The sequence below is a fragment of the Odocoileus virginianus genome, chromosome 3 (genome assembly GCF_023699985.2).
Source record: "Odocoileus virginianus isolate 20LAN1187 ecotype Illinois chromosome 3, Ovbor_1.2, whole genome shotgun sequence".
Taxonomy (NCBI): Eukaryota; Metazoa; Chordata; class Mammalia; order Artiodactyla; family Cervidae; genus Odocoileus; species Odocoileus virginianus.
In genome coordinates, this window is record NC_069676.1 from 16,236,305 (window position 1) to 16,263,299 (window position 26,995).

Sequence of the window (26,995 nt, forward strand, 5' to 3'; positions counted from 1 at the left end):
CTCCAAACAGAGGTGTTGTAGTTTGCATTGAGGAGTCCTCCGGACAGCTTGCAGTCCAGGCTGGGGGCCCATCCTTTTTCTTAAGGCTTTCTGCATGCTTATTGCATGGGCCTTATTAATAGGAGGGGCAGCATCAACTTCTGGGCCGTAGATCACATTCCTTCCCGCTCACTGCCCACTGCTAAGCCTCACTTTTTCCATCAAGAAAGTACAGCGGAGAAGAGAGGTGGTAGTCTGTGCTCTGGCTGTAGGCTGGAGAAACCAAGGACCAGTAGACATTAGTCCTGTCCTCTAGTGCAGTCTCCCCCTAGGGTTTAGGTTAGCCATCAGGCATGTAAAGACAAGTGGTCTGTGTTCAGAGGCCTTGGCTTTGTACTGCACTCTGATTCCACTTAGCTGCCTGCAGCCTGCACAGTTCGGTCTTCAGCCCCACTGCGTTGTTACCTGGCCTGCAACCAGGGAACCAGTTGCTTTTGTAAGCTTCTAAAAGGGGGGGTGGGGGGAGACTGCAGCCAGCTGAGCCCTGACTGGTGATAGGGAGCAGGGCCTGGGGCTTGGCCCTGGGGAGCGACTGCTTTCCTCCTGGCCATCCTCTTGGGGAGACATGGGCAAGGCAGGACGCCACAGCAGACCAAAGTCGACAGCTCGGTATCAGGCAGATTCAGGCTGTTGCACTGGACACCCATGTTCTGAGGCTGTAGAAGAGTCCCGGGGTTTCACTTTTGCTAGGGGTGGCTGAAGGCCAGGTTCATGATGCTGACCCCCCACCCCCACCCCCTACAACCACAGTGGGGCCTGGAGATGACCCCTCAGGTGGGAGAAATGCTCCCAGGCATGTCTGTCCTGCCTACTCACGCTGTTTTCCTGTTGTTCCTCCCCTGCCTGCACCTCCTTGTCGACAGTATCCAAAAACAATGTTTTTATGCCATCCACCTTCTGCGAGCCATCTGCAGGCAACTCTGACTCAGAACCAGGTGAGCCTTCGCGTGCCTTTGCCCTTTACCAGCTGGTCACTGGGGGTGTCCTGGGATGAAAAGCACTTGCTCTTGTAAAACCCTATCTTAAACGAGGGCAAGCAGTTGGGAATCAGCACTCTTTTTCGGTTCATGTTTCCCAACTTTCTGCAGGCAGATTTAGAATCCAGTGTGAGGCAGACTTGTGTGACCCTTAATTTCGGTTTCTGCGAGCAGAGGCTAGTTACAGGGAGCTTCAAGTTCCTTTAAAAAAAAAAAAAAAAGACAAAAGCAAACACACACAAAAAAAACCCACAGTGAAATATAGTACTCGTTTTTCAAAATTTTACACAAATACTGTACCTCTATGTCATTAAAAACTCGGAAATACATAGAGTGAAAGAGTCCTCCTGTTCATTTCCCACCACATTGCCATCCCCATGGTCACTACTCTGAAGTTTATGTAATTTTCCAGGCTCCTTCTCTGTGTATTAAATTCTCACACTGACTAATATTACTTAGATCTGTTTAGATAAATATATTTAATCACAGCTTTAAGACTTTACGGCGAATAGCTTGATCCTTTCTGAAGAATGTGGAGCCTTTTCCTTTTTCGGTCCTTCACTAGAGAACCAGCTCCAAGATTTCCTGAAAGTTTCTCCCGCGTGGCTGGAATTCCTCATAAAAGATTTAATGAGCGAACATAACCATCCGAATTCTGTAACCCAACCCGCCTTGTATAAATTAACTGCTGACTTCAAAAGCAAAGCGAACTCAGTCAGCCTCTGGCACAAGGGCGCCGTGGAGGGAGAGGCGAGCTGTAACTTTGAGGGTTGATTTGATGGCACTGTTTCAAGCAGTTGAATTTGTTCTGACTCCAGAGGCAAACTGTTCTGAGCTGACCCCTTCACGGGGCCTGAAAGGGAGCTAGGTGGCTTTTTGTTTTTTATTTATTTGGCCACACTGTGGCATGGGGGATCTTAGTCTCCCAACCAGGGCTTGAACCCGAGTGCCCTGCATTGGAACGTGGATTCTTAACCACTGGACCACCGGGAAGTCCTGAGGAGCTTGGTTCTCAGGGTTCCTTGAGGAATGCCTGGGCACCAGCCTAGTGAGTCCCGTTCAGGACTGTGGGGGCCAGGTCATAAAAGGTCAACCCGGTCCATGGTCCCCTCTGTGGTGTGTAGTGGGGACAGACTGACCTGTCCACTCTGCATAGTGAACTGCTCGGCTCCTTGCCCGCCTGCCTTTTAATTTCTTTTTAGCTTTTATTTTGAAAGAAAGAAAAAAATGTAACCGTTAAGAATAATAAGGTACTTCTCCATCCCACTACCTAGAGACCCCATTCAATCTTCCCCCAGGCGCCCTAGTGATGAGCAAAGGCATCCCATTCTGGCTCATGCGTCACGCATCTGAAACAGTCCCTCAGCCTTGCCTGGTTCTGTCAGTGGGCTGTAGTCTGTTGTCACTAGCATTTATTTTAATACACAGATCTTACTTCCACCATCAGTTTATTCTAATGGTCCCCGATCTGGCTGGCGGGAGCCCCGTCCGTTTCTGTGCTCTCCGGCCATGTCCCCATCCTTCTCTTGAGCATGCCCTTTTTTTATTGTCAGAAGGGCTTCTAGGCTCATCATCTTCTGTCCCTGTCCTCAGGGGGGGTCCTGGCTCTGCTTAGTGGAGAGTGGTTTCTTGGAACCAAGATTTGAGTGTTCAGCCCACTGGTCACTGTTGGGGCTGTTGCTGCTCCCAGGCCATCTCTGTACCCACAGTTGGGAACACACATGGCTGAGAGCACATACATACATATACGTGTGTATATATACATGGGCCTCTTCATACACAGGCACTCACGTCTGCATGTGTTCTGTGTCTCTGCTGCTCTGTCTGCGTGTATAGGTCACCCCAGTTCATGGGGATACTTCCCGTCCAGTGCCAACAAGGTTCATTGAAACCCTCCTTCATACTTCTGCCTCTTTTCTGACAGTGAGAAACCTGCTCCCTTTCTGCTCAGTGTGTTTACTTGTTGCTTGAGTCCCCACCAGGGAACCTCCTCTCAGATTCTCTCTAGCTTCTGGTCCGCACTAGGCCAAGCTCTGATCTGTCTTCCTGGTTTAATCCAAGAGCTCCTGGAATTCCCTTGGGAGCCAGTGTTGCCCTCTCAGACATCACTTGGGGTCTCTCTGAGGCAAGGCAGAGAAACCTGCTTGCTTGGGTGTGATTTCAGAGGAGGGCAGAGGCTGCCCCATTAGGAGTGCTGCCCTCCCACAGCAGGCTCATGTTGTGGGGCTACGCGTGTGCCCTTGAGAGAACACGGGTGCAACAGCCCGTGCACTCCCATGACCCAGGCATGCATGCTAGGGCTCTGACCGCCTCTCCATTACATGCTGACCTTGCTGCAGAGGCCACAAGCAGAGAGCACATTTATTCTAGTGCAGATGGGGGCCCTGCCCCGTAAGTATCCCCCTGCTGCTCTGGGCCCACCATCTTTCTGGTGGGCCCCATCTTTCTGTCCAGTGTTCCCAGTCACGTGGAGGCCTGTGGTGTGTCAGTTCACCACAGCATTCAGGGTGGATGTCCTGTGCATCCATGGGTGGGGCAGCACCAGGCCAGGTGGTGGTGGTCAGTGTCTGTGACTCTCCAGGCTTGTTGCCCCTGCTCAGGGTCAACCCCGAGGGTTAGCTTGTCAGAGCGGAGTGGTGAATTGTAGTCGCGGTATGAGCATTGCAAAGCCAGCTCCGAGGACCTTCTAAAATTACCTCAGTTGTGAATTTTATCTCAGCCTTTTTCAATGTTTCTAAATTGCCAGTTGTCATCTTAGTAACCCTGAGCTCTGGCAATGTAATTCAGCATCTCCCTACCCAAGAGGCCCACCTGGCAGCGTGTTTTCCCCCGCATCCTGGGCTGTCTGGCTGTTGAGGCCTCTCTCAGGAGGGACCCCAGCTCCAGCAGCGTGGGCTTCCATGTGCTGACCAGCAGGGGGCCCCACTTTTGTGGACTTATGTTTGCCTGAGGAGAGCACAGGGCCCTCCTGCCTGGTGGGGAGTTCTGATTTGATTTTCGTACCTAATTAATTGTGTGGCCTGATGAGTTGTGTTTGTGGTGGTGTTCCTGTGTACAACTGAAGGGTTTCTAGTGCAGCTGAAGGGTTGTATACCCACCACCATAATTAATTTTAGGATGACTGTCACTCCAAAAAGAGACCCTGTGCCCTTGGGCAGTCACTCCCCACTTGGTCTCCCCAGCCTCTGGCCACCATGAATCCACTTTCTCTCTCCATGGATTTGCCTGCCCTGGACATTTCATGTGAATAAAATCGCACAGCTGTTGCCTTTGGGGACATCTTTCCATTTCTTTAAGTCTTTACTTTCTTCCAGCAATGCTTTATAGTTCTTATTGGTTACATTTATTCCCAGGTACTATATTCTTTTCCATGCAGTTGTAAATGGAATTATTTTCTCAACTTCATTTTTGGGTTATTTACTGCTCGTGTCTAATAACATGCACATGATTTCTGTGTATTGAACTTGTTCCCAGCGACCCAAAAAGTTTTTTTTCCTATGGGTTGGACCTTAGCACAAAAGTGAGGCCATCCCTTGACTTTTCTGGGGACAGACGGTCCTGTCGGAACCACGAGGCTTTCTACTGACCCTTCTGGTCAGGAGTGGCGTTAGCCTGTCTCCGCCACTCCCTAAGATGGGCCAGTCACAAAGATGCAGAATGAAGGGGTCTGGGTGCCCCAGTGGCTGAGCTGAACCGGGCTCTGAGCCTTGGCTGTCAGTCCCAGACCCCATCCTCAGAAGGCCCTGCCTCCTCCTCCTGGGCCTTCCTGACACATCTGGAGAGAGCAAGCCTGCTATCGACCTCCTTTGATCTTTAACCACAGAAAACGTGTCTCATTTCCCGGACATCTGCTGTAATGGCAGGACTTTTCCCAATAGTATTTGTGCCCTCCTGGACAGGGAGCTGGGTCCCAGGGAGAGCCAGTCTTCTGGGGCTCCCTGATTGTGCTTGGGGCCCTCAGCCGATGCAGGCAGCTGGGTAGACCGGCGGAGGCCTGACCAGTCCTGCATTCACCCTGCAGTCTCTGCTGCCGGCGGTTCTCCTAGAGCCAGCACTGCCTGCGGCCCTCCAGCCTCCTCCCTGGGCTGCCCCACAGACGGGACTGGACCAGCCTCTGCTTCTCTGTTTGAACTTGGAAATATTTGCCCTGGTTCTCCAGGCCCACAGCCACTGAAGCCCAGACTGCAGGCCTTGGCCGCCCCAGGTCCCTCCAACTTTGTTGCCCTGCCCCAGCAGGCCCACTTTTCATCTTTTGTCTTGTGCTTGTAGAGGAAAAGAGCAGTGGGTTCCGGTTGAAGCCACCGACGCTGATCCATGGCCAGGCCCCCAGTGCAGGTGGGTGTCTGCTGTCGAGGAGGAGCTCAGAGCAGCAGCCTCCCAGTGCCGGTGCAGCCTGGGCTCCCTCTCCTGACGCGTGAGCACCGGGAGTGCCCTCAGACCATGGGTGCTCCATCCAGTGAGCCCGCTGCCCCGAGGAGGAGGTGGCGGCGGCAGCGGAAAGGATAGGCTTGGCTCGGTCGGGGACATTCGGGCTCTGTGCCCTGCAGTCCTCAGTCATCAGACTATCTCCCCAGAGCATTCTGGCCACAGCCTTAACCCAGAGTAGCAGAGTGGCCTTGAGTGAGTGGGGCCCAGGCTGGTGCCATCCACATCCAGTGGGGAGCCCGTGCAGGGCGGGGGACGTTCTCGTGGCCCTTGCCCCGTGTTTGGCAGAGGGATCTTCTCATCGTGGCATTTTGAGAAGCACATGTAAGGGGTACCTTTACGTGACCCCTTGTGGAGTCCTAAACTCTGAGAGGTCAACCATGGCTTCACTGCTTTCCCCTCACTGTCTGCCCTTGACCTGCAAGACCAGCTGTCCTTTGGCTCCCCTGTGGTTTTACCATACTCCCTGGATTAATCTGCAGGCAAGATCTGTTTCATGGAGTTTTTTATTGAACCACATATAAAAATAACAATAGCTGGAATGTGTGTGTCTAACTGTAAAGAAAATAGCTTGGGTTTCCTTTCTTTACTGTACTTCCTGTAAAGCCCAGCCTAGGAGGGACGTCACTTGGGGCACTTCTGTAAGTGCCTGAGCGTGGGGGCGGGGGGCACTTCTGCCTGTGCGGTCGGAGGGACCAAGGCAAGCCAGCCTGTGTCACCAGGTCTGCCGAGCCAAAAGCCCAAGGAGCAGCAGCGCAGCGTGCTTCGCCCGGCGGTATTACAGGCCCCGCAGCCAAAGGCGCTCTCACAGACAGGTGAGTCACAGCCCGGGGCCAGGCTCGCGCAGGAGGGTACAATCACAGGTGGTTTTGGCCCTGTCTGCTGAGTGCAGGGGAAACAAGACTTCAGTCCCTGATGAGCCCAGCAGACATGTAGTTCCACTGTCCCTTGCTGCGGTGCCAAGGCTCCCAAGAGCCGAGTTCCACCCCAGGCACGCAGCTCAGCCCTGTGCATCTCTGAGACTAGAGGAGTGACCTGATTAGAGGTAGTCTCACCTCACTCCCCAACCTCGAGATGTAACTCCTTAACCATGTTTCCACTATATCCACATACCAGGTGTGGTTTGCAGTTGATCTTTAATTTTTAATCACGATAGGCTTTTTTCTCAATCTTTCCCTGCAGTAGAACCCCTCATCAGGAGCAATGCCACAACCCACCTGGGAGAAGCAGTTGGTATTTATGAAGAGTTTTAATTACATGGAAAATTGTTTGGTCTAACGCTGAACAAAGCCAGATTTGAAGTTGTGCAAGTCACATAGTTGCAACTGCTTAAAAGGGAAAAGTGAAATGTTAGTCACTCAGTTGTGGCTGACTCTTGCAACTCCATGGACTGTAGCCCGCCAGGCTCCTCTGTCCATGAGATTCTCTAGCCAAGACTACTAGAGTGGGTTGCCATACCCTCTTCCAGGGGGTCTTCCCGACCCAGGGATCAAACCCACGTGTCCTGCATGCAGGTAAATTCTTTACCATCTGAGCCGCCAAGGAGAGGCGTGCATAGAAAAAAGACTTTATTAGTAAAACTAGTTTTATAAAATTCATAATTATTCCCCAAATACATTCTCTTTTTTCCTCCTTAGTAGTAGTATGTCTAAAGAAACTGAAAATTCACAGGGTTCTTTATAGAATTAACAATAATAGATTCTCGGTTTTGTGAGGTTTTCGTTTGGTATTTGGGTTTTTCTATCCTCTAAGAATTTGTGATTTTCAGTATTGATGCCATATCATTTTTCTTTAAGCATGTTGTCTTTTCAATTTTCTCACTGCACTGCGTGGCATGTAGGATCTGAGTTCCCCAACTGGAAATCAAACCCGGGCGCCCTACATGGAAGCACAGGGTTCTAACCACTGGACCCCCAGGGAAGTCCCAGACCCTCTTCTTTAAAAGAGACCCTCCACTGTTGGGCCCCAGTGGTAGGAAGGGACAGTGAGGTGGTCCAACCTCTGAGATGGCCTCCATCTTTTTTCCCCACAGTCCCGAGCAGCGGCACCAACGGGGTCAGTATCCCAGCAGACTGCACGGGGGCAGCAACATCAGCCTTGCCTGACAACCCAGCCCGGAGAAGTCCATCTGATGAGGCGCCAGCACTTGAGGTCTGTCCTCAACAGGGCAGGGAGCGCGCCACATGCGAGGCTTCTCGAGGCGTTGCTGAGCATGTGGGCTGTGGGCCACTTTGGGCCGTGTCCGAGCTGGCCTGTACTCAGGCTGCCTGATTTGCCCGGAGGGATCTGTGGGTAACCACAGCTGACTGGCCGAGTCACTAGGCTGCCAGGACCCCATGCTTAGTTCCGAGAGAATCGGGCCACGAGCAGGGCTGTGCCACTGAGGGGGCCTGCGGCTCTCCACGGAGAGCTGTCTCCATGCACTCTGCTTCTGGTGGCAGAAGTGTGCCTGGGAGTTGGCTCAGAAATCGTTCTTTAGCAAAGAAGACAGGTTGTGGGGTTCTATAGGCCAGATGCGTTTTCCAGTAGCATTGCACGGCAGCTGGAAAATAACAGGACATTTAACGAAGAGCCTGTGTTTGTGGTTGGCAAGTCGGACCTGAAACCCGAGCTGCAGTTGCACGTAACCCAAGGGTCCATGTGCAGAGACCGCTTGCACCCGTGTGTTTATTTCTACTCTATCCGTTTGGGCAGATACAATGCTGCCTGGGCTTCTCCACCTCCCCACCCACGCCCCCCATCCCCGCTGGATGTTGAGGCTCAAATGGGGAAAATGAACATGTGCAATTCAATCTTCATACGTCCCTGAGCCCCCCACCCTCCAACCACAGTCGACAGAATTGGAAGAGGAATTGTTCCCACAGCCTACAGCTTCTCAGAAACTGGTGGCTGGGGTCTCTAGGGCAGTGAGCTTGAGGAAGACCCAGAAGTGACCCCAGCCCACCCATCCTACCCACCACCATCCTTCACCAGCATCCCCAGTGACAAGAGCACTGCCCAGAGCTTGCCCCATCCTAGGGAGTCTCCCCAGCACCCCCCACCCAAGGGCCTGCACAGCAGGATTCATGCTGAGCAGATGCAGGGGGCGTGAGACAGCTCATCTTGCTTCTTAGGGCCAGGGTGTTCTGCTTCTTAGCTGTCTTGTTTGCTTGTTTTAATCAGAAGTCCCAGAGAAATGAGTCTAGCAGTGCTTCCGAGGAGGAGAACTGTGAGAAGAAAGAGCAGGGAGCCCAGCAGGCATTCGTGTTTGGGCAGAACTTGAGGGACAGAGTGAAGGTAGGTGGTCAGTGACCCAGGTGAGCTGGGGACGAGTGAGGCAACCTGCCTCTGCCTCCCCAGCTTCATTTTCCCAGAGATGGGGAGCAGGGCCATGTCCAGGGTGGTACCATGCTGTGCTGCTGGCTGGCCCCACCCCCAACCCCGACTGTGGAGCTCAGCGGGGCTCCCGGCAGCCAGCCCCCTCATGCTCCAGGAGCAAGGTCAGGGAGGTGACTGAGCCCTGACAGCTGATGTTTTTACAGCAAAGGAACAAGCAGATGTTAGTGTCCAATGCTTTCAACGTCTCCAGAGGGACTCTTCTCCTTACTGAAGAGTTTCTCAGCACTGGCAGTGTTTAGACTGGATCCTTCTTACTTCCGGGAGGCATGTCCTGGGCACTGAGGGTGTTGAGCAGCGTCCCCAGCCCCACCCTCTGGATGCCTTTCTTTGCCAGTGGGGACCACGGGAAGCATTCCCACTAGTGCTGACCGTCCCCTAGGGGCTACATCACCCCCAGTGAAAGCTGCCGCCGTTTGTTTTCAAATAGGACAGCTGGGAAGACGCTATGTTCTCTCCCCAGAAGGCAGCAGGCTCTGCCCCTCCTGGCTGCCCTCAGCTGTGTTGGTCTGCTCTGGGGGCTTTGAGTTGGGGATGGGGCCTTGGCAGGGGCTCTCTGCAGGTTGGGTACCCCCCCCCCCAACTCTCTGGCCCTCTGGGAGACCTGTCCCAGCCCTGGGGGCAGAAGGTCCCTCTGCACCATGTGCATCAGCTCATCTGGTAGGAGCTCCTGGAGGCTGGGTCTGGGGACACCAGTCATTGTCACAACTGGAGGGTAGATGCCACTGATGCTAAATAGGTGGAGGCCAGAGATGCTGACCAACACACTGCAATGCCCAGGATGCCCCTTTCCCCACTCAGGGAACCATCTAGGTTCAGGGTCAGTGATGTGGAGGGTGGGGTGCCCTGAAATGAGACCAGAGTCTGGGGTGCAGGGAAGGTGTCCAGCCGCACTAGCTACTTCCTCCTTTGGTCCCCGCCGTCCAGCAGAAGCACAGATGCCCCCAGAGACACAGAAGTAGGTGTTGATGTTGCACAGCTTTAAGCAAAATAACGAGTCCCTTGGCAGCCGCTCTCTCCCAGGAGCAGGAAGCAGGAAAAGAGAGACCTGGGCCTTCAGGTCGAGTCTTGCATGCTGCCTTGAGATTGGGGCGGGGCAGCATCTCATGGAGGCCCCGGCGTCTCAGGGCCACATCCAAGCTTCTGCATGGAGAGTGACTTGCAGGTGTGGTTTCTTAACCCCTCTGAGCCTCTGTTTCCTCTCTCAGAACATGGTCACTAACACCCACCTCTCAATGTTCCCAGGAGAATTGCATTGGAGAATATGTTTAACCAGGGCAGCACGACAGTTGGCATAAAAGAAGCCTCGAGAAATGATGCTTCTGTTTATGATGAACCCTTTAAAATATGAAATTTGTTCGTGATCTGTGATCTCTTGGTGCAGAAGCATTGGTGGAAAATTCCAACAGGTTGCCAGCCTGAGTGTTTTTTTTTTAAACAGAGGAGAAAAGGCTCCCTAGCACCTCATGGACTGTTTTTACATCTTAACTGTAACCCCCAGGATGCGTGCATGTAGATGGAGCTCTGTGTCGGCACAGGGCCTGTGCAGATGGGCTGAGCTGCTGAGGCCCTGAACGTGCCGTTCCCTGAGCAGTGTTTCCTCTCATTTCCCAGTTGATCAATGAGAACACTGAAGTGGCAGACATGGAGAACGCCGGACACCCCAGTTCAGAGACGCCAGCTGCGACCAACTATTTCCTTCAGTACATCAGCTCCAGGTGTGTGCCTCAGGCTGGTGCCTAGCCTTGCTTGGGGAAGTCTCCGCCTCAGGGGGACCCAGGGTCACCCACTGTCCCTGGACCAGCCCAGTCCTCCCTCGGGAGGGTGAAGGGCACAGGCAGCCAGACTCCAGTCACCTCCAGCCCTCCTCCCCTACTTGGTAGAGGTGTGGAGGGTCCAGGATTGGGGGGGGTGTGCTGCAGCGGACAGCTGAGGCAAGACCGCAGTCCCGTGGGGTTGTCCAGCCCATCCTGGGAGTGACCTCCATCACCAGGTGCTGGATCCGGGCTCCCTGTTGGCGCTGCTGGCGGGGGCATTTTGCCCACAGCCTGGCTGCTGGGGTGTCTGGGGAGGAAGGCACACCCTGCCTGGGAGTCAGGCCAGCAGGGCAGGCACCGTGCAGACGCCAGCCTCCGAGAGGCCTGGCGGGACCAGTGACCTGCTGCTCGGCAGCCTGGCCCCCAGTTAGTGGGGCACATCAGTTATTTTAAGACATGTTTGATGCACCTCAGTGTTTCCCACATTGGGAGGCGCGTGCAGCCTGTGATATCTTAACGTGGATGAAGGGTGACGGCCATGGCAGCGGCCGTCTGCTGAGCTCTCCCCGAGGGCCATCCTTTGTCACCTACCCGCAGCCTGGTAGGAGGTGTCACCTCCTTGGTGTGGGGCCAGGGGAGGGGCCCAGAGAGCTGCAGCACGTCTTGGGGGTGTGTTTTTGGGGAGCGGGCGGCTGGCCCCTGCACTCAGCCTCTCTGTGGTGGTGTTCTCCTCCGGGGAGTGGGGACGATGGGCATCCGGCGTGACACAGCGACTGAGCAGTTGGTGCCAGGCAACTGGAGCCAAGGGTTCCTGTTTGCCTCCCGGCGGGGCCCAACCCAGAGCCTGTGGGGGCCTGTCCCTGGCGAGGCAGACCAGCCCACTTGGCCTTGCGGGGCCTCGGCTGCTTTCTGCTCCAACCGTGCGCATTGTGTGTGCGGGCGTGCACACCTCTGGCCCTGTGCCTCTGCCGCCCCACACTCAGAGTGCATCTCCTCTGCAGTTTAGAGAATGCAGCCAACAGTGCCGATGCCGCCAGCAGCAAATTCGTGTTTGGCCAGAACATGAGTGAGCGCGTGCTGGTGAGTGACCCTGTGGGGATGATCCCTGGGGCCCAGAGACTTTGAGAGCCACCCGCAGGTCACAGGGGCACGTGGCGTGTGGCTGCTGTGTCGTGTCCTGTGACATTAGAGTGCTTTCTTTTGCTGAGTAAGAGAAAGAAGACCCAACTCAGACGCAGCCTAAACAGCATGCAGGGGGTGGGAGGGACAGACCTGTTGGCCCGGGGAGGCTCTGCGGGAACCTGGGTTGTGCTTCCTGTCTTTGCTCATCTCAGGGCAGGGTGGGGACAGCTGTCAGCCAGATCCCTCGGCTGTGTGCTGCTGGGACCACCACGAGCCACCTCTGACGCCAGAGGAGGGCGGCCCTACCCCAACTGTGAGGCCACAGCATGGGGTGGGTGGTGGGGTGGCAGCCTCCGACAGGCCCCCGCAGTGTCCCCTGCACTCACAACACACACCTCAGGTCGTCTTCTGGCCCAGGATGGGCTTCTGGAATTGTCACCTGCTTCCTTACTTTTTTCCTTTTATTCCCCAGCCATACATTCCCAACCCCGTTGTGTCCATTTGTGAGGGTGGCTCAGGCGCTGTTGGGGGCTCACCTGACTCCTGGCATCTTGGTCTCTGTTTATGATGCTGAGGAGCTCCCTGCTGCTTCTCTTGAGTATCAGTACTGTCCTTTTTCCATTACAATGAAGGAGTCAAAGAATTGCCTCACAGACCAAGGTGACCAGGTGGCCTGTGGTCAGCTGGTGGCCCCGCCTACGGGTGATGCCACAGAGGCTCCAGAGGCAGTTCATGTACAACATCCAGGGCAGGCCTGTGCCTAGGGTGTCGTCCGAGGATGGTCAGCGAGTGCTGAGTGGAGAGGGGCTGGGGCTGGGTGGGTCCCCAGGATCTAAGAGGGAAGCTGGCCGAGAGAAACCCTCTGCCCAGAAGAGAACGTGCCAAGATCTGCATCCCAGCAGAGGGGCTTCCTGTCCACAGTGGTCAGCCCACTAGGACCACCTGCCCACACACCCACCTTCTGCATCCCTTCGCCCCCCGCAGAGCCCGCCCAAGTTAAATGAACTCAGCTCAGATGCCAACAGAGAAAACACAGCAGCAGAGTCTGGCTCCGAGTCCTCGTCACAGGAGGCCACCCCTGAGAAAGGTAGGCCTTGTCCTGTCCCAGGAGGGTGGCCGGGGACACTGAACCCCAGCCATGGTGCTGGCATCCAGTTAGCAGAAGGGGGCTTGGCTGGCTCAGAACAGCCAGGCCCAGGCACTGCCTGGTGACCCAGAACGGGGTGGGTGAGGTGTCTGACCTGACCGAGGTGACTGAGGGGTGCTCTAAAGCACCCTCAGAGGTCTCGCTGTCTTCTGTCCTTCCTGGAGCCGGGAGAGTGGGAACCGGAGCTGTGCTGGCCGCTCCTGGCAGAGTCACGGGGTGCGTTAGCGGGGTCCCCTGAGAGCCAAGGTGCAGCTCCCAGAGGCACTGGTCCCCTTGGGGCATCCCATGAGGCACGCCCTCCCCCCAACCAAGTCAATAGTCAATGTCGTTTAGCTAATCACATTGCAGAGTCCCTGGCCGAGTCGGCAGCCGCCTACACCAAGGCGACGGCACGGAAGTGCCTGCTAGAGAAGGTGGAGGTCATCACTGGGGAGGAGGCCGAGAGCAACGTGCTGCAGGTGAGTGCCCACCTACTTGTGGTGCCGGGTGCTAGAGCCACACGGTCTGTCTCAAGACAGATTACAGACCTGAAACAGATGTTTCTTCCTGCCACCCACTTAGCAGCTGTGACTGTCTTGTCCCGGTGTGCTGTGTCCTCCTCTTAGCCCAGACTTCATGGCCCTCCTGCCACGTCCCCACGGTCCTCCCCTCCTGGGTCGGCAGGTCCAGGGCGGTAAGGTTCCTTCTGCCCTTCGTCCTTCCACACATACCCGAGTGTGTGTCTATAAACCACGTACATGTGGCATTGGGGAGTTTTCCGTGGTACTGCTTATGCCTACTCACAGATTCATTTTACTATCAAGAGATGTTGACTTATAAAGATCTACAGACTTCTCTCTGTAAAGGGTCACTTATGGTCTCTGTTGCACTTTTTTAAACATAAAACAGCTTTATTGAGATAAAATGCACATACTATGAACTTCACCTTTTTTAAAGTGTACAGTTCAGTGGTTTTTAGCACATTCAGAGAGTTGTACAAGTGTCATCACTATTTTAGAACATTTTTGCCCCCAAAAAATAAGCCTTGTGCCCATTGCCCTTCAGCAGTGATTTCCGCGTCACCCTCTCCCCAGCCCCTGGCAACCACGAATCCTCTCTCTCTGGATGTGCCTGTTCTGGGCGTTTCATGTCAACAGACTCATACTGTGCTGTCCCTGGGATCTGGTCTCTCACTGAGCAGTGTGTTCTCAAGGTTCGTACCTGCTGGAACATGTGTCAGAGCCTCATTCTTCATGACTGAGTAACTGTCCGCTGTGAGATGGAGCACATTTGCTCATCCCGTCTCCTGACATGTGTCAGAGCCTCATTCTTCATGACTGAGTAACTGTCCGCTGTCAGATGGAGAACGTTTGCTCATCCCGTCTCCTGACATGTGTCAGAGCCTCGTTCTTCATGACTGAGTAACTGTCCGCTGTCAGATGGAGCACGTTTGCTCATCCGGTCTCCTGACATGTGTCAGAGCCTCATTCTTCATGACTGAGTAACTGTCCGCTGTCAGATGGAGCACGTTTGCTCATCCCGTCTCCTGACATGTGTCAGAGCCTCGTTCTTCATGACTGAGTAACTGTCCGCTGTCAGATGGAGCACGTTTGCTCATCCCGTCTCCTGACATGTGTCAGAGCCTCGTTCTTCATGACTGAGTAACTGTCCGCTGTCAGATGGAGCACGTTTGCTCATCCCGTCTCCTGACATGTGTCAGAGCCTCGTTCTTCATGACTGAGTAACTGTCCGCTGTCAGATGGAGCACGTTTGCTCACCCGTCTCCTGACATGTGTCAGAGCCTCGTTCTTCATGACTGAGTAACTGTCCGCTGTCAGATGGAGCACGTTTGCTCATCCCGTCTCCTGACATGTGTCAGAGCCTCGTTCTTCATGACTGAGTAACTGTCCGCTGTCAGATGGAGCACGTTTGCTCATCCCGTCTCCTGACATGTGTCAGAGCCTCGTTCTTCATGACTGAGTAACTGTCCGCTGTCAGATGGAGCACGTTTGCTCATCCCGTCTCCTGACATGTGTCAGAGCCTCGTTCTTCATGACTGAGTAACTGTCCGCTGTCAGATGGAGCACGTTTGCTCATCCTGTCTCCTGACATGTGTCAGAGCCTCGCTCTTCATGACTGAGTAACTGTCCGCTGTCAGATGGAGCACGTTTGCTCATCCGGTCTCCTGACATGTGTCAGAGCCTCATTCTTCATGACTGAGTAACTGTCCGCTGTCAGATGGAGCACGTGTGCTCACCCGTCTCCTGTTGGTGGACTCTTGCTTTGCTTCCACTTCGGGGGATTTAAGAATGATACCCCGCGAGCACTCATGTACAGGTGTCTCAGTGCACACCTGCTTCACTTCTCTTGGCTAGATACGTACAAGTGGGCTTTCTGGGCTGTGTGATAACTCCACATTTCACATTTTAAAGGACAGTTTTCCACAGCGGTTGCACCAGTTTCCATTCCCTTCAGCAAGGTGTGAGCATTCTGCTTTCCCCACATCCTCCAACGCCTGTTTTGTCTGTCCTTTGGTTATTACCATCCTAGTGTGAAGCAGTGTCACATTGTGGATTTTTTTTTTTTTTTTCTTTTACTTGGCTGTGTCAGGTCTTAGTTGGCCCACAACATGCAGGCTCTTTGTTCCCCAGCCGGGGTGAACCCGTGTCCCCTGCACTGGAAGACAGAGTCTCAACCACTGGACCACCAGAGACGTCCCCCACATTGTGGTTTGATTTGCATTTCCATAGTGATTTTTTTAAATACTCTTCTGAAAATGTAAAATCCATTTTAGCTTGAAAGCAGGACAGAAAGAAAAGTGGCCAAGAGCCAGACGTGTCCCCCCGGCGATAGTTTGTTAAACCTGGTGGTTCATGTGCGTTCACCTTGCGTTGCAGATCCAATGTAAGCTGTTTGTCTTTGACAAGACCTCTCAGTCGTGGGTGGAAAGAGGCCGGGGGCTGCTCAGACTCAACGACATGGCGTCCACTGACGACGGGACGTTGCAGTCCCGACTAGGTGAGCTGTGGCCGGGTTCCTGTGGAGGGCCTGGGGGATTCAGGGCCCCCGACATGTGTCCGTGGCCAGCCCTCAACCTGGGGGACCCAGCCCAGAGGCTCCCACCGCCAGTCCTCTGATTGATTATCTGACTGTGAAAATAGATGAAAGGATTCAGCAGGTTTTGAACTTATTTTTCGGTAATAAAAGTGCTAGTTGTTTTATGGTAGGAAAACAAAGAAATCAAACATCAGCTAAAATCTCATAAAAAAGGGAAATCCTGCCGAGAGTGTTTTGGTAGGCCCATTCCTGCTCTGTGGCCCTTTTTAAGGAAGTGGGGCGATTCTCTTATTCTGCTCACTCTCTTTAGTGGGCATGTCCCTGTGTTGTTCCATCTGCCTTAAAAAGTTCTTGAAAAACTTCCACATTAATATTCCACCAGCTGAATGTATTTAGCCATTTCCCTTTTGGTGGACGTTTGGGTTCCTAATTTTTCTTGACTCATAAATAATGCTTCTGGTACTATTTTTCACATGAGTTTTATTCCTGGAAGTATAATTGTTACAAAAAGAATGTGTGTGAGCGTGTTTGCATATGCATGAGACATGTATATTCATCTTTTTTTTTGTAAGTTATCCTCCCAAATTAAAAGTTGTTGTCCAGCCTTTACAGAAATGTCGATCCCTGGCCCAGGTGTAGCTGGCGCCGTTTTCTTTCAGCGGTGTTTTTATGTGCTTGGGCTCAGAACTAGAACAGAAATGGAAATGGCCCTCCTGTTCGGGCACAGGTCTTTGCACCACTGCCCATAGGCATGCCTCTGTTTCTGTTTCAATTTGTAATGGAAACGTGCAAGCAGAGGGCAGAGAAGGCACAGGATTTCAGGACCCCATCTCATGGCTTTTCCCCTGGTCATCAGCCTGTGACCAGCCTCCTTGCGGCCTTGCCCTCCACTCCTCGTCGAGGTCCTTTCTGGCCATGCCCTCCTTTCACCCCACACAGCCTTTGACCCTTGGCACAGACTTTCCCTCAGAACTCACCTTGAGGGGCAAGGTGGGGGTACCTGGGTGGGGGTGACCGCATCTAACCTGCTCCAGGTTTTCAAGGGTTGGGGCGTAGACAGAGGGGTAGGCCGGGACAGGTCAAGCAGGACGTTGGCCTTGGGCTGGCTGTGGGTGGAACTCAGGTCTCACCTGCGTTTCCGGAGGGAAGGGTCTGTCCCAGGTTCTCTCCACCACGTGCTGCCCTCAGCCATCTCCTGAGGGAAGCTCTGAACAGCGGTCAGCCCCAGCATTTCCTCCTAGTGTTCAGCTCCTCCTCACGGGGTAGTGACAGTCAGAGGGTGTCAGCTTCACGTGGCATGTCCCCAGTGTGCAGCCCACCCCCATGCAGCATGCCCTCCACTGCCGCTAACTAGCCCCTAACCTGGGGAGCCCCGTCCAGGCACCACCTCCACCCACTGCATGCACCTCAGTGGTGGGGGTGCCAGGGCTGCTGCTCGGCAGACGGGCAGGTGGGAGACTGTCGTGGGATTTCTCCCTGGAATGTTGACTTTCCTGCAGGTGTGTCTGTTTTTATGGGGTTGGGGGCGGGTGTAGGCAGGACTGACATCTTCATTGGTTGCAGTGATGCGGACCCAGGGCAGCCTGAGACTGATCCTTAACACCAAGCTGTGGGCCCAGATGCAGATGGACAAGGCCAGCGAGAAGAGCATCCGCATTACAGCCATGGACACTGAGGACCAGGGTGTGAAGGTCTTCCTGATCTCGGTGAGCAGCCCCGGGCACAGGCCAGGCGGCTGCCAGACACAAGCGGGCAGCTCCACGTCCAGCACTGGGCACCCTGCACGGGGGCCTGGCCAGGGAGAGCAGGGAGGCCTCCAGGGTCAGGAGGGCTGGCCTGCTCATGGGCTCTGTGACCCCTTGGGAGGACAAGCCCTGAGCCTGCAGGAGCTCCGGTCTGCTGCTCTCGGGGCTTGTTGAGGAGGGAGGTCAGGCTCCCCACTCCCGAGTCCTGAGCTGGGGGCTTCGTTGACTGAGGAGGGGGTCTCCCCGAGAGACCTAGTCACCTGGCCCTCCTGCCCCCAGGCCAGCTCCAAGGACACCGGCCAGCTCTACGCAGCGCTGCACCACCGCATCCTGGCCCTGCGCAGCCGCGTGGAGCAGGAACAGGAGGCCAAGGCACCAGCCCCCGAGCCTGGGGCCGCCCCATCCAACGAGGACGACAGTGATGACGACGATGTGCTGACCCCGTCGGGGACCTCCGCAGGCGGTGAGTCGGGCGTCCCAGGGTGGCCCGGGTCAGGGCTGCATCCCAGGCAGGGACCTGATGGCAAGGCCACCGCTTTCCACAGGCGCCGGCGATGAAGGCGATGGGCAGACGGCTGGGAGCACATAGCGCCAGGAGCCAGCCGCCGCGAGCCTGCTGCTTTGTCCGTCTGTCTGCCCGCCCGCCCCACCCCCGGCAGCATCGAGGCACGGGGCTCGGGAACCACACTCCCCGCTGGGTTGGCCACAGTCTGGATCCGCACGTCCCGTTCAGAAGCAGACTCGGGAACTGCCTGAATGTGGTTTGGGACACGAACCTCATCATATTGATGAGCAAAACGAAAAAGAACATTTCTTCCCTCCCCACCTTGAATTGAAATGGCACATTAAGACTTGTCACGGCTTCTCACTGGGACTGGGACACCTCGTTTCTTCACCCCGCCCTCCCTGTGTCGCCGGCTTCCCCCGCCGCCTGCCCAGGCCGCCGGGCCATCTCACAGTGTAACACTGGGCCTGCTGGACCGTCTGTTACCACCATCTTTACCTCCCGCCCCCACCTTCTGACTTGGGGGTTTTATTTTTAGATCTTTTCTGCCCCCAAGGCTTTGTGTTGGTCTCCTAGATCGAGTGAGGCAATTCTGTGTCGAGCAGGCGTGGCTGCACTGTGGGCTGCACCCTGGTTCCCCCTGTGACCCCAGCCCCCACGCTGGGGGTGCTCAGGACTGCTCGAGAGCCAGCCCCATGGGTTCCCCACCTGGGATTCCTCCAGGCCGAGTCGTGGGGTGCGGACAGGTTGGGCCTTGGGCCTGGAGAGCTTATCTAGAAAAGGGTCACTGGACATGGTTGGAGTGGGGGTGGGCACCATCCTCCTATTTGTCCCCGTGACATGGGTCACCCATCCTCGGGTGCCCAGGTGCAAGCCTGCTTCGTGCCCTTGGCCATTTCTCACCAGGCCCTGGATGTCTTTGCCCCCAAGACTGTCGAGGGCTGGGGACCTCTGAGAGGGGAACCCTGGCAGGGCCTTCAAAGAGGGGGCAGCAAGCAGAGCGGTTTCAGACAGCAGGCAGAACCCGTGCTTGCAGCACACACAGGAGCGTGCCCTCTGCTTGCCCCACCCCGGAGCATGGCCAAGAGCAGCTGGGCGCTGCCTCCCCCCATGTCGGGGCTCGCAGAGGAGGTCTCTGTGCACAGAGCGCCAGGGCTTCACAGGAAACCTCCCAGCCGCCCTGACAGGGTGAGGAGGGGGCCGTCTGAGCCACGCCACCCGCACCCCGGGGTGGCCCTGCAGCCCGCGCCTGAGCCACGGGACATCACCAAAGGCCCCCCCCCCCAGCAGATCCGGTCACACTTCTCTGCTTTAAGCCTTAGTCAACTAGTGACAAGTAAAACCAGATAATGCCCACGTGTTTTGAAACATTTATGTAAGATTGTCATATGAAATGTATTTGGGAACTACATTAAAACTTTTAACTAAAACACTGGCCTCCTGCGTGCCCCAGGGGCCTCAGGAAGCCGGACAACCTGACCAGGAAGCAGCCTGGCCTGCCTGCAGGGTGGCGGCCTCTGCCCCACACTGCACACCTGGGCAGGTGACCCATGGCCGCCTTCCAAGACTCACAGTGGCCAGCTTCACACAAGAGCTGTCCGCTTCCCCGCCAGGTGCGGCCTGGCTTCCCTGGGGACCCACAGGGAGGGGTAGGGGTGCTGGCAGGCAGGGTTCGCTGAGCAGGGATGTGAGGAGCTTTGGGATCAGCACGATGTGGGCAAGGGGCCTTTCCCCCTGGGGTCCTGAGCCAGTGAGTCATCAGGGGAACTGGTAGCCAAGCAGTACAGTGGGTTCTGTGGCTTCAGTCCCCCCACACTCCTCCCCACCCCCACCCCAGGGCTGCTCAGCTCCAAGCCCAGATGAGAGAGGCCTTGGCTCCAGGGTGCCAGCTGCATGGGGGTGCACGGCTCACAGCCGCCAGGCGCTGGTCATCATGGCCACAAACTCCTCATCTGTATCCATGGAGGCGCTCACACCACTGTAGTAGTCCTGGAACTCCGCCAGTGTGACCTGGGGGCAGACAGGCGGTTGGGGGCGTCTGAAGGTGTGGGCGAGGGACCGGAGTATGCATGCACCCACCTGCCCGTCCTTCTCAGAGGAGTCGAAGTTGTCCAGGAAATGGCGGAGCACCTGCTCTTCAGTCCACTCCCCGCTCCGCACCTTTGGGTGAGCGCGGCCACTGTATACCCCCCGGAGATCGTCCACGGTCACCACGCCATCACCACTGCGGTCTAGCTTGGCAAACGCCGCTGCGATGACCGCCTCCCGGGCCTGGGACATGGGGGGCTGGGGAGGGTGTGGTGGTAACTGGGGGGTACGAAGCACAGAGGCTCCCCTTGGTCTCCACACCGACAGCGATGGGCCCAGGAGAGTGCGGCACCCCCAGCTCACCCGCAGCGCTCGCAGGAACTCCTCCAGGTCCAACGTCCCGCTGCCGTCGCGGTCCCAGCGCCTGCACACGCCCTCCGTCTCAGCTGCATCTAGCACCAGCCCCAGCTCAGCCAGGCCCCGCTGGAGCTCCCCCACATCCAGGGAGTGGCTTCCATCCCGGTCCAGGCGGCGGAAAAATCTGGGGGCAGGGGTGCAGGGTTAGAAAAGATCCGTGGGACTGGGGGTCGGGGAGATGTGAGATGAAAGCTCACCTGGCCACACCCTGGATGCCCGAGGCCCCTCGCGACAGACACTGGGCTCGGAGCTTCTCCATGGTGGTGTCCACAGCATCCATGCTGGCTCCGGGCTCTCTGGGTGGCTGGATGGGCGAGAGATCTGAGGGGGGGCTCCGACTCAGCCACCAGGCTACGGACTGGCTGCCTTGATCTGTCCTGGAGTCCAGGTGGCCTCTCTGCCTGCCTCCTGCCTGCTCTGCCCAGCGCTGGCAGTGCGTCCTGCCGGGCAGGGCTGTTGCTAGGGGACAGGGCCCTGGAGACCGGGAGGGGCCCCAGCTGTAACTCTCTCTGTGCCAGGGCCTTGTGGCCACAGCACTGCCCTGCCGGGGGCGTATGGAAGGCTGAGGAGGACAGGCCAGCACTGCTGTCACCACTGCCCAACCACCGTCCCGCCTGCTTTCTCCCAGCTCTGGGAGAGAGCCAGACCCAGGTTAGAAGGAGGGTGGAGGGAGTGGGGGAGGGGTGCTTCAGAACCACGAGGAGGAAGGGGGGGTCACAGCCCTGCAGGGACCAGTCCCCAGATGAGGGAAGGCTCGGCCCAATTCCTATGTGACCCCTCCCCTCTTTGGGCTTCACCAGCCTCCAGCCCCTTTCCACAGGGCTGCAGCTGAAGCTGCTGAGGAATTCAAGTTTAAAGACTCGAGATGGCCCAGGCCCACGTCCAACAGGAGCTGCTCAGACCAGTGCTGGCTGAGCCGAGATGCAGCCAGTGTTGTAAACATCAATGTTGAGTTGGACGAAGCAATTCTCAGTAGTTAATTATGGCCAGTCATGGTATTTTTGTGAACATGGGTCTTTTGGGGGTTGGTCTCCAGTTCTCAGACATCACTTGGTGGGCTTGCTCATGACAAGCCGCTTATCTGGCCAGAGAAGGACCCCTGACTCCCTGACTTCCATAATCCAAGAGAAACCAAGACCACGGCAGAGAAGGCCTGCCATCAGACTGGACATCTGGCCAACTGAGCCTCACATCAGCAGGCTGGGATCGAAGATGATAATGGATTTCCCAGGACTTAAAATGCAGGCCCCTGTTTGGGGAACCCCTGCCCACCCACAGAGACCCAGAGATCATCAGAGCCTTTTCAAAAAGCTTGGGAGTTGCACACAGTACAATGGTATTGTCAGAAGTTGCTCCTCCTGACCAAAGCCAAGCCATGGATCATCAAGCAACCTGTCACTGTGATCCACGCCACAGCAGATGCAGCACCATTGATTGTTACGAGAAACTGCAGTGACATTCTGCTGCAGAAGTTCTCGTGACTCGCTGCAGTCCAACATTCTCTGCATAGGCACAAAGAAATAGCTCCATTGTGTGCCTTCATAAGGCTTATAAATGTCAGGGATTTTTTTCTATAAAGAAATGTAAAATGTAATCACAATTATTGTAGCTCTGCTTGGGCATCTCCACATCTTTGAGAGAATCAGAATCTCAACAATAAAAAATGGGGGGGACTTCCCTGGTTGGTCCAGTGGTTAAGAATCTGCCTTCCAGTGCGAGGGACACAGGTTCAGTCCCTAGTCGGGGAACTAAGATCCCACATGCTATGGGGCAACTAAGCTTCTGTGTCACCACAGAGAACCCATGTGCCACAACTAAGACCTGACACAGCCAAATAAATGGTTTTTTAATTAACTTTACTTAAAACTGAAAGTGGCAAGGGCCCTCCAAACCCAGAGGCCCTTTCACTTGACCTCTCTGAGCCTCACTTCACACGGCTATAAAATGGGGCAATGCCTGTGTGCATAGGCAGCTTAAGAGACAGAGCTGTATATGTGGAGCACTTGGCACAAGCTCCCACCCCGTGGGGCCCACCCTGGACCCAGGAGCAACACAGCAGCCGCCTCTCCAGCCCCCACAGTAGGAAGAGAGGAGGAGGGACCAATGGTGCCATGAAATCATTTGGTTTATTCTTGAGCATAGACAGGCCCTAGCCTGCCTTCCCCTTGTTCAAACAGCACCCCCCTTATTCGTCCAGAGGAGAAAACTGGGCCATTGTTACCACACTGAGGGGTCACTGTGCGACGCCAGGAGGCACCCTCCGCAGGGCGGAGGACAGATGCTGAGTTTTCGGGGCTGAAAGGGGCTGTGCCCCACAGTGGTTCGGGGTGGGGATTCCCTGAGTCCGGAGGCAGGAAACGGCTGCCATAGTCCCAGGCCAGGCACTTGGGCTGGGCAGAGAAAGGCACAGGGCTCCCTGTTCTGATAAAAAAGCAAAGTGCCTCAAACATCTCGGGCCAACAAAGGCAGCATACAAATAAGGAGTGAAAAAATAGATTCTCTGGGGATTAGAGAAAGGAGCCAGCTGGTGCTTTGAAAGGAAAGTTGCTGGGGGCCTCATCAGATGTGCTGGGCCCTAGAGTGTGCCAGGCACTGGTGACAGAAAACAAAAACCTGCCCTCATGGAGCTTCCACTCCTATGGTAAAAAGTTACATAAAGGAAGTGGGGCAATGGGAGCAGGGTGGAATGGGGAAGAATGACTTCTGATAAGGCTGTCATGGAAGCCCTCTAAGAGGAGATGATGTTTGAGCAAAGACCTGAGTGAACAGGAGCCAGTCATGTGGCATCTGGGGGGAAGAGCATTCTAGGCAGAGGAAACAGTCAGTGTAAAGGCCCCGAGGCAGGATGCTATCAAGAGAAGGTTACGGGATGCCTGAGTTTGCCTAGGCAGCAGAGCCTGGTTGCCAGCATGTCAGCACATCCCACCTGCACGCACTCCTTCCTGGGTTGAGAGGAGGACAGAATTAGGGGAAAAAATATCTTCATATAACCAATGTGAAATGGCCTGAGGCTTGAGGTTCACTGGACTGAGATGAAGAATAAGGCTTTAGGATGAACAGTGCTTCCGGAGGAACAAAAACCAGGGCAAGGGAGAAAAGAGGGACAGACTCAAATCACACGGCACTCGATGCCATCTGCCTCCACCAGAATAAGAGAGGTCTCTAACTCAGATGTTTCAGGGGCCAGACATCCGGCCTCGAGAGATGAGGGGGCGAATGGAAACTTGCCCTCGCTAAAGAGGATGTCCTGGACTCAGATCCAGGCAGGTACAGCCCAGCCCGAAGCCAGAAATCCAGATTCGTGTGTAAGCGCGGCCAGTTCTCCAACAAGGGTGATAGATTCAAAGTTTTGCTTTTAAAAAAAAAAAAGAAAAACTGGCTGAGTTCATCTGCATTTGGCCTGCAGGCCACCGATATGAAACCTATGCCTTTTTAACAGGTTCTGACACTGAGGATTATGGCTCTTTCAAGGGGTCCTCTCCGGGATATCTTAACCGTAAGAATACCCGGGCAGTAGAAGTCCCACTGGAGTCCTCTTTCTCCATTCCGGAACCTGCTCTCTGGGACTCACACAGTGGTCCCAAACACTGAGGGCTCAAGCTCGTCCCTGTCTTCTTCCTCCCCAGTACTGTTGGCAAGGGGTGAGCTGGACCCACCAGGGAGTGAGTCACTGGCTGGCAGGGGCCCCAGGCGCTCGGCCTCAGCCAGGGTAGCCAGCAGCCCAGCCAGGGGTGGCCGGCGGCGGCAGAGATCCTGCAGCAGCTCAGCCCGGGGCTGCAACTGCTCGATGAGCTTGTCCCTCTGGCGCACGGCAGCCTGCAGGCTCTGGACAGCAGCCTCCGATGTCAGCAGCTGCTCCCGGAGGGCGGCAATCTCACTGGAAGGAAGGCAAGACAGAATAGTTATGGTACCCGGGCACCAGAGAGGTTCTCTTCCCCCTGCTCCCAACCTCCATCCCCAGATTCATAGATTGAATCCCTATGCCGTGATAGTATTTGGAGAAGAGGGCCTTGAGAGGTGAGGAAAGTTTACATGATGTAATGAGGGGTTTCCTTTTAAGAAGAGATACCAAAGAACTTGCGCGCTCGCTCTCTCTCTCTCTCTCTCTGTGCTTTGTGAGGACACAGTGAGAAGATGACTATTGGCAAGCCCGGAAGAGGACCCTCACCAGAACTGAATCAGTGCCTGGATCTTGAACTTCCCAGCCTCCAGAACTGTGAGGAATCATTTGATGTTGTTTAAGACACCCAGTCTGTGGTATCCTGTAATGGCAACCTCAGCAGACTATCACACTCCCTCATCCACCCCCAGCTCACCCTGCAGTTCCCTTGTCCCCTACTAATGGCAACCTCAGCAGCCTAACACTCCCTCATCCACCCCCAGCTCATCCTGCAGTTCCCTTGTCCCCTACATCTTTTCCTACTTGCTGCTCAGCTTAGATGGGCTCCTCCCCCAGGAAGCCTTCCCTCTGGGCCCGCATAGAGCCGTGCTGCCCTCCATCATACACAATAATACTATGAGGCTGAATACTGGAGCTGGTTGCCATTTCCTTCTCCAGCCATCATACACACACATCCCAATCACCCTGTGTTGTACTGCCTAACAGTGTGCTTGAGGGCAGGGCTGTACACGTCTTACTGATGTGCCCTAATGACCAGCACAGGGCCTGGCATATGGTAGGTGCTCAGTAAAGATGAAGTAATGAGTCCAACCAGCTCTGAATTGTTTCCCACCGGGTCCTCTGAAACACTTTCTTCCCTGGGCGCTTGTCTCATCCCTTTGAATCCTCAGCTAGAAAGACTCTTCAAAACTGCTAATATAATCCCATCCTCCCAAGAACCTGCCATGGCTCCAATACCTACCAGGCTGCTGGTGGTCCCTGTACCATTCAGGACCAGCCAGTTTTGCCTAGTGGTAAAATGGACCCTGTTAAGTTAGATTAGCCACACCCAAGTGACATTTCTCAACTTTGTATAGTGATGATTCAAGTATTTTTGTGTTTGTTTTTCCAGTCCCACCAGTAGTCCAGCTCCACGTGAATGCCCACGTCTCTCCTACCAGTATTCCTTTCCTATCTCGGATCTGCCTCCGCCCAACTCCTCCGAGAAGTCCACCTGCCGGGTCCCAAGATTCACCGGTCTTTGGCGCGTCCCAGCTCGTCTAAAGCTGCGCTCAGGTGCTGGTCGTGGCGGGCCAGGCGCTCGGCCTGGGCGCGCACCGTGCACTCGGCGGCCTCCAGCCGCGCCTCCAGTTCCGCCGCGCGCCGGTGAACGGCAGCCAGGTGTGCGTTAGCCTCGCGGATCTGCAGGGGCGGCGGCGCTGACATGGCCCCTGCAGAGGACCAGGCCTGGCCACGCCCTCGGGCGGCCCGGAACCGGCCCTGGACACGCCCCCGGAGGGCCACACCTCCGAGGGTCCGTTTAAAACCCCTTCGGCGTGATTGGCCGGGTTCACCGCTAGGCTCCGCCCTCCGGGGCTGGGTCTAGTACTCAAACCCGAACGCCCTCACTGGTTCCGGCAACTGGAAACTCCGCCCCTGAGCCCCGACTAACTCCAAGATTGGCCAAGGTCTTAACAAACTCCGGCCCCAGGTTGGCCTTGTCCTCCGGTGGCCATCTCAGGTTCTGGCAACAGGATTGGTCATTCTCTCGAGGCAGGCCCCGCCCTCCTCAGAACCTAACGCGCCAAGTTGGTCGGGCCCCACAAGTCTGACCACGCCCCTGGAACCCGTTACGCTTCTCTCATTGGCCGTTCACGCCCCTTAGGCAATCGTGCAGCTCCTGATTGGTCCAGGTTATGTTTGGGATTCTTGACGCACACCCAGTGGATGGTCCTTCTTCATCCCGCCCAGGGGTTGGACTACAAACCGGGCACAGACCACGTCCTGCTAAGAATCCAAGCACTGGGACTGGACACTTTCTCGTTAAGCCCCTGAGCCTGAGTCATTGGAAGAACTGACGCCGAAGCTGAAGCTCCAATATTTGGCTACCTGATGCGAAGAACAGACTCATTGGAAAAGACCCTGATGCTGGGAAAGATAGAGGGCAGGAGAAGACGGGGGAGACAGAGGATGAGATAGTTAGATATCACCAACTCAAAGGACATGAATCTGAACAAACTCCGGGAGATAGTGGAGGACAGGGTAGCCTGGCGTACTACAGTCCATGGGGTGGCAAAAAGTCGGACACAAGTTAGCTACTGAACAGAAATTCTGTGCCTGACCACGCCCCCAAATAGTAGCACGCCGTTAACTCAGGTTTAAGACTGGCCGTTTGCGTGACCACGCCTCCCCACAGATACTGGCGCTGGGAGTGGCCACATCCCTCCGTGTTCCCGCCCCATAATGACGTCTCGCTCCAGTAGAGTTTGGCTCCGCGATCTCCTCTCTGCATGTGGATAGGCTTAGTACCTTTGATAGTCCC

The 26,995-nt window shown here is 55.4% G+C and overlaps 3 protein-coding genes across 12 annotated transcripts in view; 1 reads left to right on the forward strand and 2 right to left on the reverse strand.

Annotated features, from left to right (window-relative positions):
• Positions 1 to 19,558, forward strand: part of RANBP3 (RAN binding protein 3) — a 52,088-nt gene extending 32,530 nt beyond the window's left edge. For 4 of the 9 annotated variants that reach the window (XM_020883749.2, XM_020883751.2, XM_020883750.2 and 1 more), the window contains 14 exons: positions 903 to 974; positions 5,286 to 5,351; positions 6,164 to 6,256; positions 6,624 to 6,674; positions 7,474 to 7,592; positions 8,604 to 8,717; positions 10,431 to 10,534; positions 11,575 to 11,653; positions 12,680 to 12,782; positions 13,176 to 13,300; positions 15,719 to 15,839; positions 17,442 to 17,584; positions 17,903 to 18,086; positions 18,169 to 19,558. In XM_020883749.2, the coding sequence (XP_020739408.1) occupies positions 903 to 974; positions 5,286 to 5,351; positions 6,164 to 6,256; positions 6,624 to 6,674; positions 7,474 to 7,592; positions 8,604 to 8,717; positions 10,431 to 10,534; positions 11,575 to 11,653; positions 12,680 to 12,782; positions 13,176 to 13,300; positions 15,719 to 15,839; positions 17,442 to 17,584; positions 17,903 to 18,086; positions 18,169 to 18,212 (1,418 nt within the window). In that variant the 3' untranslated portion in view covers positions 18,213 to 19,558. The remainder of the gene's footprint in view (positions 1 to 902; positions 975 to 5,285; positions 5,352 to 6,163; positions 6,257 to 6,623; positions 6,675 to 7,473; positions 7,593 to 8,603; positions 8,718 to 10,430; positions 10,535 to 11,574; positions 11,654 to 12,679; positions 12,783 to 13,175; positions 13,301 to 15,718; positions 15,840 to 17,441; positions 17,585 to 17,902; positions 18,087 to 18,168) is intronic. The other 5 variants (XM_070464863.1, XM_070464866.1, XM_070464861.1 and 2 more) reach the window with 4 other exon arrangements.
• Positions 19,487 to 24,309, reverse strand: CAPS (calcyphosine). Of its 2 annotated transcripts, XM_070464871.1 has the most exons (5): positions 24,230 to 24,309; positions 20,771 to 20,877; positions 20,520 to 20,697; positions 20,208 to 20,435; positions 19,487 to 20,138 (listed from the first exon to the last, which is right to left on the reverse strand). In XM_070464871.1, the coding sequence occupies exons 2-5, from the start codon at positions 20,851 to 20,853 to the stop codon at positions 20,037 to 20,039; spliced, it is 591 nt and encodes a 196-aa protein (XP_070320972.1). In that variant the 5' UTR covers positions 20,854 to 20,877; positions 24,230 to 24,309; the 3' UTR covers positions 19,487 to 20,036. The 2 variants fall into 2 exon arrangements, with proteins under 2 accessions (XP_070320972.1, XP_020739418.2); XM_020883759.2 differs by lacking the exon at positions 24,230 to 24,309 and having other exon boundaries at positions 20,208 to 20,414; positions 20,771 to 22,592.
• Positions 22,681 to 26,990, reverse strand: VMAC (vimentin type intermediate filament associated coiled-coil protein). The gene is made up of 2 exons (XM_020883760.2): positions 25,709 to 26,990; positions 22,681 to 24,450 (listed from the first exon to the last, which is right to left on the reverse strand). Exons 1-2 carry the CDS (start codon positions 25,897 to 25,899, stop codon positions 24,141 to 24,143), a joined length of 501 nt encoding a protein of 166 aa, XP_020739419.2. The 5' UTR covers positions 25,900 to 26,990; the 3' UTR covers positions 22,681 to 24,140.
• Between the last annotated feature and the right edge of the window lie 5 nt (positions 26,991 to 26,995).

What these genes read in the sequence shown, in the direction of transcription:
- CAPS (XM_070464871.1), bottom strand. Translation starts at nt 20,853, where the DNA reads ATGGATGCTGTGGACACCACCATGGAGAAGCTCCGAGCCCAGTGTCTG. An exon ending in GGCATCCAGGGTGTGGCCAG is followed by an intron (nt 20,698 to 20,770) that starts GTGAGCTTTCAT and finishes CCCTGCCCCCAG; the next exon opens with ATTTTTCCGCCGCCTGGACC. An exon ending in AGTTCCTGCGAGCGCTGCGG is followed by an intron (nt 20,436 to 20,519) that starts GTGAGCTGGGGG and finishes CGTACCCCCCAG; the next exon opens with TTACCACCACACCCTCCCCA.
- VMAC (XM_020883760.2), bottom strand. Translation starts at nt 25,899, where the DNA reads ATGTCAGCGCCGCCGCCCCTGCAGATCCGCGAGGCTAACGCACACCTG. An exon ending in CTGGGACGCGCCAAAGACCG is followed by an intron (nt 24,451 to 25,708) that starts GTGAATCTTGGG and finishes CCTTCCTTCCAG; the next exon opens with TGAGATTGCCGCCCTCCGGG.